This window comes from Labrus bergylta, chromosome 18 (genome assembly GCF_963930695.1).
Source record: "Labrus bergylta chromosome 18, fLabBer1.1, whole genome shotgun sequence".
Lineage (NCBI taxonomy): Eukaryota > Metazoa > Chordata > Actinopteri > Labriformes > Labridae > Labrus > Labrus bergylta.
The window spans coordinates 26,408,447-26,419,141 of record NC_089212.1 but is presented as its reverse complement, the minus strand read 5'-3'; the positions used below and the strand labels follow the sequence as shown (position 1 = coordinate 26,419,141).

Genomic DNA, 10,695 nt, shown 5'->3' with positions numbered 1-10,695 from the left:
TACAAATGTATTTACAGTAATGTTTATGTAAGTAACATCCTGAGGTCATTAAAGACAGATGACGGGACGTGGTCTTTGGGCCTGACAGAGGCTGTCCCGAGCGTCCTGGTCTAGTCTTCAGTTGAGGCTTAAGTAGACAAAAGCTTTCAGGTGTACACATGCTCAATGCTGGTTTGTGTTTCCTCGTCTCCTTCACTGCCTGCTCGTCTCCTGCCCTCCTGTTTGTCCTGGCTGTGTCCGTCATTAGGCAGGAATGAAAGGAGGGCATTATGAGGCCGGCCTGGCACCGGGGCTGCAGCACCATTAGAGAGTCCAGAACCCTGTCCCCTCAGAGCCAACAGCAATTACTCCTCGCCACTTGTGTTTTAATTACTGTGACATCAGCTCGACAAACTGCGCCGTGTTGAATCAGCAGAGGTCAAAGGGGAGGATTGTGATTTGCTCACCATCACTTCCTGTTACTCTGAGAAGTTTACTTCTTTATTTTAAGGGCTGACAGTAAACTCAGACTTGTGTTTTTTATCTCCTGAGTGGAGTCTGTGGGCTGCCACAGTGAACGGGTACACCATGATTCCCAGCTCTTTAGCCAGCTGTCTTTATCGGCCGGTCCCTCGTGAGGGCGAGACGATTCACCGCGAGACGGGATCTGCTTTCAGCTCTTTATCACAAGTGGGGCCAAGGTGTCCGGGGAGAGGCCGGGGTGCTTTGTGTTGTTAATGGCACAGACAGTGTCCTCAGTGACTGGGAGGAGGACCCAGTCGCTGCTCTGGAGCCGGGTAATTGCAAAGCCGATTCATCAGCACTACTGGAGCTCAGCGTCTTACAAGAGAGACTTTTATCTGAGCTGAAGGGAGGACCAGCATGACTCCACTGGAACCATTTATCAGGAAATATTGCTGCACAGTTTGACAGGTGGAACATGGCCCCTGATGCTGCCAATGTAAAGGCTTTCTGACGCTGGATGTACAAAATACAGAAGTTCTTGTTCCCCTCCTCTTTCCTGATGTTTCTTATGAAAGGCAGCAAAGAGGAAAACTTGCAGTCGGATAACAGCTGGTCTGAAGCTCGACGCGGGAAAAGATTTCAAAATGATCAAACTTGCAGTGTGACGTTCTGCAACTTAGTAATTCACATGGCTGCAACAAGGTGAATCATGTATGGTTTCACAGCAAACCTGCGTGACTCCGTCTTTACAAATATGGGCGATTCAAATCATTGAGGCAAAAAAAAATCTTGCAATACTTCATTTAAACCAGCAGAGGGCGCTAGCTGGAAATTGCTTCTCTTGTTCGGCGTCAGCAGCTGACAAAGGGAGGCGTACAGACATGGAGGAGCGAGTTAACATCTCCGTCTTGTTTCAAAGCGGGGGTGCAGAAGTGAGTCGAGCAGATAAGACAACCAACAACTGAAATATAACAACCGACTTGTAAAACGCTCCAAAGCTCCAGACACAGAAAACACATCGATAACATACGCAGAGAAGCAGATTTAAAACCCACCTCACCTCAATGAGTGCAGAGTAGGGATGTCTTTTTTTCAATAAAACTTCAAACAATATTTGAATATGACACGGGAATGTTTGAACACATTTGATTTTACAACAACATTCCTGTCTGGAGAATTTAACATTGATTTAGATAAAAATGTCCGATCTTTAAACATGAAGAGATCAAACTAGTCATGGAAGAACAAGGTGGCCATAATCTTTTATTCATTACAATCAAAGTGCAGGTGAAGCAGAACTTCTTCATGTGGACGGTAACCTTCAGATTTATGGAGCGTCGGAGAGATCGTGACGCTTTAAAGATCGAACAGAAAACCCGACTGTGAAGCAAACTCACCGTCTCGAGAAGCTTCCAGACCGCGCAGCGATATCAGCTGGACGTGTATATCACGGCTGACATAACCAACTCTGACAGGGAGTGCACCTGCATCTGCACCTGAACACACACACACACACACACACACACACACACACAAACATACTGCAGTTATAAAGACCTACTGTACAGAGACATCATAAAGGCAGACACACACACACACACACACACACACACACACACACACACACACACACACACACACACACACACACACACACACACACACACACACACACACACACACACACACACACACACACACACACACACACACACACACACACACACACACACACACACACACACACACACACACACACGGCTGGAGGACCTCTGCTCCCCTCTGACAGCCATCTGTAAGCAATCTCAGCTCCTCACCATCTCCTTCTCTCTCTCTTTCTTCCTTTCCTTCTCTCTCTCCCTCGCTCTCTCTCTCTCTCTCTCTCTCTCTCTCTGCCCCCCTCGCTCACTCGTGTGATTGATGAGTGAGCAGTCCATCCCTCGTACAGACTGTCCCATGCAATTTGAGCACAACATGACTTCAGAGAGCTGTTGAGTTACAGCTCGGTTGCAGCATAACGTCAGCACATGTGATGGTGGAGTTAAAGTGTAGGTGGGAGACGGCTGACTGAATCTGTCTGAGCTTCACTGTACAAGAGACTTTAATGAAGAAAATGGGACAACAAGAAAGCAATAACAACAAATTAAAAACTGAGCTGGGATGATAAGCTTTCATCTCATACGATATTTCACGATATTCAGGTGCTGATTCGATTTGTATCTACAGCTGTTATCAAATACAAATATCAAGATCAATTCCATCTGATCTGGTTGTTCACACATGCACCTCACTGTGGGAGACTATCTCTGCCAGACTATCCCCTCTTGAGACAAGATGTGACGCTAAAAGAACAAAACAGAAGTGTGGGATGAAGCAACAAAGTCCTCTTTATAACACTATAATGACAATATTAACCTTTATATGAATGCTATTTGTAGTTGCCATGGTAACAGCAAGCTCAACAAATTTGGGGCTGCAGTATCTCAGTCCGTAGGGACTTTGGGTTGGGAACCAGAGGGTTGCCGGTTCAAGTACGATGCTGACCATGATAGTTGGAAGTTGGTTTGGTAGGTCACTTCCCGAGCACTGCCCAGGTGCCCTTGAGCAAGGCACCAAACCCCTGACTGCTCTGTTGCGCTCCCTGTGTAGCAGTGTGTAGCGGCCCCACTCTGACATCTCTCCACTAACACATGTCCTGTGTGTGTGTGTGTGTGTGTGTGTGTGTGTGTGTGTGTGTGTATCGGGCCTGTGTGTGTGAGAAGCATGTCTCTCAATGTAAATCAGAATTTCCCCTCTGTGATTAATGAAGTGTATAAAATTAAAACTGACACTCTAGGATTGTGGGTACTGTAGTTCTAAAATAATTTTTCTGGTTTAACAATAAAGTTTTAAGACAGAAAGTCGTCCCCTGAAAATGTTGGTCTCCATGAATCTCTGACAAACATGAAGAATGTCGGGAAAATGAATAATTACCCAAAGCTCTGAATTCAACAGCAATCTGTGATTTTACTGACTCACTGCTTCAGCCGTCTGCTTCACTGATAAGAGTTTATTTTTAAACTGTATTAGAGTTTATTTAAAGTGAGTCTGTTTTAGGGCCGTCCTGTCACGCTGCAGCTATGTGTGAATGCATCTGCTAGCTGAATACTAAAACAGATGAGTGAATACATTTGTTTCTTTTCTTTTTTTCTCCTGGTCTGTCTTTCTTTCTGTTCCCAGTAGGTCGTCTGGTGTGAGAAGAGACGGGTCCAGAAGCTGAGACGAGAGCAGAGGGCACAGAGGGAAGGCATCTGTACGCTTGCTGATAGGAAAAAGAAAGATGGAGCAGAAAAATTAGGAAGTTCCTGAGTAAAAAAAAAAAAAAAAAAAAACAGACTGAAAAAAAACAAGAAAAGAAAACGAAGCGGCGCCAAAATATTTGCACTTTCTCCTCCCTATGTTTGACGTTTGGTCTGTTTGTACGTGTTGATTTTGAGTAAGAATGAGAAGAATATATTTGTAAAAAAAAAGATGACACACCACTGGACACCCCCCCCCCCCCACTCCGTCTGTTGTTGTGATTCTGTTTGTCCTCAGATCGCACAAACAGACGCTTACACACATTCTGTGGCCTTTAAATTAAATTGACATTTCCCCTGTGACCTGCAGCAGCACACCGTGGTAACCATCTCCAGAGCAGCCGGAGCGAGCTGCGTTTAGCACATGTTGCTCGATTTAAAAGTGAAAAGAGAAAAGACCGTCTAAAGGAATGTCTCATGTTGTTTGTGACCATGATGAGTTAACGGCATGTTAAGAATTAAACTGTGACTATGACGTCTAATTTATCAGCACACAGTTTGCTCTGTGAATCCCCCGCGCACTGGACACAACTTTCTAGATCCGCTGCCATTGGACAGTTTTTGGGAACAATGTTTAAGAATCAGTCAACCAACAGATCGTGAAGTTAGAAGGACGTGAATCTTTCCTTTCTTATCACATAGTTACTTAAAGTTGTGCAACCCAAAGCCGATGCAGGGCCATCATGGTGGATGTGGTTTGCAGATTTCTCAGTTGACACAAGACGTCTTTTCAACGTTTTATCCATTACTGTAAAATCCAGAATATAAGTCGAGCGGTATTTTAGACTCAGGTTGCTTTTGGGGGTCTCTCAGAGTGTCTTCCTGTGTGATGATTTCCATCGTGTTCATCAAAATCCTCAACAGTCAGATAGTGTGTAGCTCTTTGAGTACCAGCTGTGTCCACCAGGGGGAGTCTGTAATCCTGCTAGCTACCTGTACGCTAGTCGAGCCCTCGGCCTGGATAGATGTGAAGTCAAACCGACAGCCTGCGACCAGTTCACCTAGAGTTGAGCTGCACACCTCTGCTGTCTTTGTCTTTTCTTTAACAGTAGAGATGTTATAACACTTATCTCAAAGTGGGTTAAATGTTCATTTCAATTCAGACAAGCCGACTCGTCTAAACTTAAGAAAACATTCGAGCTTAACACCGGATCACAGGGTGACCGGGTGAAATATGTCAGATTACTTTACCAACTGAAGCTAACCTTAGCAGCACCCGGGTTTACATCCACATGCCCATGCTGAATGTGGTTACTCATTGGTCAATATACCAGGCGTTGATCAAAACACCAAACGGCGCTGCTCCTATGAGATGCGCTATGTCTCTGTGCTTGTTTACATCCAGGTGGTAAAGCGAGGAGATCTGGCCCATTAACCCAGCCAACTTTGCGCAACATATACAAAAATGAATTGGGGCAATTTTTCGTCTCGTCGGGCAACGTGGTTGTTGGTGGTGACTGCAGTTGATGTCATGACGGTGCATGTCTGCGATTAAGTTTTAGATAGACACCCATTTTATACATCACAACAGTGTTTCACATGCAGTTCACTATGTGCACCAGATTTTACAGTATTTCAAAAACTTTAAGGCAACAAAACATGAAAAAGAAATGGCTGCAAGAACTGAAAAAAAATCTTCAATCACAGCCTCCCGTTAAAAACGAGACAGTCCCAGCAGCCTCCAGTAGTGATGCAGCTCAACATGAAGCAGGTAGAACACCTCCACATGAAGACAACTGACCTTACAGCAGGTACCTTAAAACCAACCCTAACCCGAGAAGAACAGAATCTAAAGGGTACCTTCAAAGAAGCTTAGCACAGATGCTAATCAAACACAACTAACCATTCGTTAGAGAGAGAGAGAGATAACGCTTCAGGATCCCTAAACGAGACTCAACCGAGTCCAGTGACCTTTGGTTCCAGCTTTGAATGCCATGACCTGGATGACTGAGAACCTCCATAAGACACCTGAATGAGACTTAACCGCCCGTTAGAAAGAAACACAAACTCAAAGGTCAAACATCGAACTGTGTGCTGAAGCTCAGAAAACAGGAGCTTCAGGGTTCCTCGAAACAGACCGAACTTAGTTTGAGAGAAACACACTGAAGGGTTCCTGAAAACAGACTCGTCCTCTTTGTAAAAAGACATGCTAGGGAGTTCCTTAACACAGACTTAGAACAGACACTGATCAGAAACCTTGTGCGTTAAAGAAGTGTCAGGAGAGATTGTGGATATGTTTCCATAAACTAGAAGGTCACATGATTGGTTTACACATACCCTGTGCTGTTATTTGTGTACTTTTGTGGTACGTTGTAAAGTAGCTGAGGCTAGTTTAATACTCACTCCACTTAATGATCAAACCTGAAAAACGGCTAACAAGTCTCCGATCATTTCAGAATAACACCGACCAACCCCAGACTAAGACCTGGTGGGGAATTTATTCCTCCCAAACAGCTCACACAGTTTGAAATAAAAGAACCAAGAAAAAGCCTAAAGGCGATCCAGTAAACAGAGATGTTTACACGGCTCAGTGTCCCGCTAACAGCGGCTCATACTCAACGCTTATCCAACTTATCGTAAACACGACGTGGCATTTACAAACGCCAGGTCCTAAAATAAATATTTGAGTCTCCCCGGTAATATCAGAGTACATGTTGTGTGTATGTAAACACATCCATCGTCTGTAATCCAGCCTCGCTCTGTGAAACTCTTACCGCCACACGTACTTGGAGCTTTGACAACGCCGTAAGTCTTGTAAAAAATACCCCCCACGGGCGCCCCCGATTAATGAGCGAGCGACCGAGTAGGGAGGAGGAAACTAGAAAAAGACATTTTGGAATGTAAAAAAAACAAACATTTTTTTTCTTCGCATTTGGAAACGATTGTTTTGAAAATTGGAGAATGTGGAGTTTGTGGTCTGAGTGCTTGTGTAATTGTTTGGAGTTGTGTATTCCCCGAGAGCCGCCGCAGGGGCTCACAGAAGAGGCTCCTATTGTAAATATGTACAATAACCTTTTATTTGATTGTTTGTTTTACTAAAAATTCATTGTGAGGCATTCGGCTGTTCACTTCCTTCAATGTCTGTTCTGGATTATTGTAAAGAGATATAAACATTATTCAGTGTTCACATGGTGTCAGACTTTAGGATGTTACAGTAGCTAATTCACAACATTGAAAAACGCTTATACCGGACTGGATGTTATCAACTCTGAGCTCTGTTTATTTGATCTGCGCTGCAGTTATTCGACTGTTTCAGTGTTTTACGAGTCCTGCCATCATCGCTGTGCACGGTCAAGAATGTATACACTTTTCTGGTGCTTAATCCGCTACAACCACAAGTCCAGTCATGTCTAATTTGAGCTGGACGTTTGTGCCAAGAGGGAGAAAAAGAAAAGGTCTCTCTCCTGAGTGGCTGCTTTAGTCCGCTCTGAACACTGGGCTTGTGTGTCTGCTGAAGTGCTTCCAGACGCTGCAGAGCTGCAGATCACATGAGAGATCTAAGACAACCTAACAGGCTAGTAATCACTGCTAATCACGCTGGGGGGACGCAGAGCAAAGGAGGCTCTGTCAGTCCGTCAGAGAGAAGCACAGATCGTCTCTCTGCTTTTTTCACTGCAGAGCCTCGGCAGGCGTGTCGAGACAATCTCAATATTTCTTATTCATAGCTGAAGGAATCAGATCTTCCTGGAAAAACAAAACACTCAGACATGTTGCCTTTGGGGTGAAATTGCTCAATGTAAATGATGAGGCTTGAGGTGCAGCTGTTTGGCCAAGGAATGAAAAGCTTGTTCCACTTTAATGCAGGCCTGATTTCCTTCAGCTATTTCAACCTGTGTCACAATAGACACTAAAAAAAGAACACAAGGCCGTCTTTAGAAGAGAAAATCTCCCTGATAAAAAGCTGAGTTTATGAAGTGCATGTTGGCACACAGCAGCGCCGTACACCTGGCTTCCATCACTTCTCTGGGTGAAAGAACTTTGACTTCAATTTAAAGCGTGCATAATGAGAAAAAGGTCTGAAGACGCATTCAGAACAAACTAAGAAACAAACAAGTTATTTCTTAACAGCTGATGCAGTGAGGAGTCGAGTTTGACTGAAGTCTCACATCGAGCCGTGACTTATTCATCTCAGAGAAATCAAAGTGCAAACAGCACACAGCTACTGTGCGCTCTTATTTTGAAGGAATCAAACTGTCAATCTGCAGAACTTCTTAAAACTTTTAAATCATGAAAGAGGAACGATTGTCTCAGATTTTTGTCTTCAGAACGTCAAAGGTGATTTAAATCATAGTCGCACGTGACCATGTGCAGAAAGAGAAACAATTTAAGATCTGAAGATATTTATTCAAACTTTGCTTTAGTTTGAGTTCATGCAAATGGAGAGAGCTGAAACAGGAGACGAGCGCTCTGCTGTCGGGAAGAAGGAGCTCAACACTGACCCCTTGTGGTACAGGCGGCTCACTACAGCCTGCAGACATTGAACAGTGAGAGTCAGGTGTGCACAAGTTAATACAAACTGCTCAGTATCAATAAAGCCTTTTGGATTACATGATCTGTTAATAAACACTTTTAAAGAAACATTCTCTCTTGAAGTTTTCTTAATTTTATGAACAAGTCTTTTTGACTGATTGCTTTTAATCCACAGAAAGTTAAATAAACTTGTGATATAAAATGTAAAAATGTATTCTAAAAATTTGCTAATTCAAAGTTTTTGCTTTCAAATCAGAAAATGTAGCTTAAAGGAGCAATATGTAACTTAAAAGCATCTCCAATATTGATCCTAGTTTGAGCACGTTTCTGCTCGTGGAGCTTATTAGAAACATGCAGAGGCTTTTTAGGTCGGGTACAATCACTTCTATCTGAACCACTTCTCTTGACCGCTTCCATCGCTGCAACACCTGTTGACCTGATAACTGCTCTCATATCTGACAAACTGAGGGGCGTCCAAAACAGACGTGTAGGGGGTTTCTTAAAAGCGCCTACCTTCTCTGGTCCAAACAAATCCAGAGCATTCAGGAGCAGAATCTAAAGTTAGAAGGAGGACATACTGGCTGCTGCATTGTTGTCAGAGAAGCCAGCACTTCAACATAGCATGTTTCCTTAATGATCAGATAGTAAGATACCTTTATCATCTCACTCTCTACACATCTCACTGATTGGAGCTTTAAGAATCCAAAAGTTTGTTTCAAATTTCAGAAGTTTGGATTTAAATCAAAAGATTTCCCTGTAACTCCAAAGTGTTTTATTTGACTGAGGCTGCAAAGATGTCACTCTGTCCAACAGAGACTTGTAGAGGTGCAGCGGACCACAGACCAAATCACAGATTATAACCTCAGTGATGACCATGTGAAATGTCCCAGTATAATATCTACATATAACATTTTTTGAATGAGGATGATGAGGGACACACTTTGAGGATTTCTTTGACTAAACGTTGAAACTCGACCTCACAGATGCTCGCTGTGTTCACACTTTTGATTTGTGTGAGCTGTGAGATTCGATGATTTAGTGATGACACTTCAAAGGTGCGGATGTTTTGTCAGTGCATGATGGGAGGCGTAGGGGCTTCGGGGGTGAGGTTGCCGGTGATGGGGGGAGGAGGGGTGACTTTTTAGGTTCGGAGGGGGGGCAAGAGAGGGGAGTATCACAGATGAAACTGGAGCCAAGAGGCAGCTGCAGTACATCTGTCTTGTACTGACACATGTGGCATTTGACTTCCAGTGTGAAGTTCAAAAGAGTTTTATAATGACGCAGCTGCTTCGGGATGTGTGTGTGCGTCTGTCCGTGTGTGTGTGCGTCTGTCCGTGTGTGTGTGTGTGTGTGTGTGTGTGTGTGTGTGTGTGTGTGTGTGTGTGTGTGTGTTTTCTGAGGGTGGGCGGGTTGCTGAAGGGGTTTCATAGGTGAGGACTGGAATTCGGGGTTTTGAATGTGACGTGTGGGCAGTACAGGTGCTGTGTGAAGTTTAAAACTCGTCTTTTCTAACTTGGTGCCTCCTGAAGAGAAAGTGTAACGCCAACAAACTGACTTTAAATATGTTTAGGTTTATAGATTAAGACGATCCGGTCAGTCATTCACTAAAATGAATCCACGTTTGGTTTGTGTCTGTTAGTTTGATGTGGTCTCTTCCTCCTGTGTGTGCATTGAAACACTTAGCAACACATCAGAAACACCATTACAGGTCATTAGCGCGGCCCCTTTAGCCTAGCTGAACATCAGCGGTGGGGGGTGAGGGGTGGGGGGGGATGATGACGGTGCACACTGTTCACCATTTGTGCTCGCTGCAGCACCTGCCCGGCAGCCTGTGCTCAGGGTCAGAGGGTCCCCTACCAGGAGGCCAGGGCTCAGGGGTCAAAGGTCACGTTCCAGACAGGCGTATCCACACGCTCAGCTGCAGGAACATTTTGCAGGTGGAAGACGTATTTTACCGTCACGCTCAAACTTTTCTCTTTTTCTTTAAGTTGAAACAGGAACCACTTCTCATGTGTGATTAAAGATTTGTGCTCAATAAAGTTTTGTGACATGGAGCTGTTTGTTTGTTTTTATGTAGATTTACAATGTAAAACAGAATGAAAAAAGGGGCGTGTCCATTAGGGAGGTCAAATAGCAGAATGTTACACTTTGATACGATGCCAGTAAGAATCAGACCAAAACTATATCTGTCTTTAAATCACAGCAACAAAAAAAAATTGCACAAAATATTTTTTAATTTCCTGTAATTGCCAAAAATCTCAGGCAAACAGCTTCACACTGAATTGAACAAGATCAAAGAAAGATTTTCTCGACCTTTTGTAAGACAAAGGAAGTTTAGAGAGCGAATAAAGTAATTTAAAAAAAAACCATGTATAACATGTTGAGCACTAAGACATGACTGATATATAAACCATATTAGATGATGGTATGAAAAAGAAATATC

At 43.7% G+C, this 10,695-nt stretch overlaps 1 protein-coding gene across 13 annotated transcripts in view; it reads left to right on the top strand.

Moving 5' to 3' along the window:
• The window catches only part of smoc1 (SPARC related modular calcium binding 1), a 39,625-nt gene extending 31,265 nt beyond the window's left edge, over nt 1-8,360 (top strand). For 12 of the 13 annotated variants that reach the window (XM_065947657.1, XM_065947656.1, XM_065966709.1 and 9 more), the window contains one exon: nt 3,664-8,360. In XM_065947657.1, the coding sequence (XP_065803729.1) occupies nt 3,664-3,703 (40 nt within the window). In that variant the 3' untranslated portion in view covers nt 3,704-8,360. The remainder of the gene's footprint in view (nt 1-3,663) is intronic. The other variant, XM_065966702.1, reaches the window with a different exon arrangement.
• Nucleotides 8,361-10,695: the final 2,335 nt, after the last annotated feature.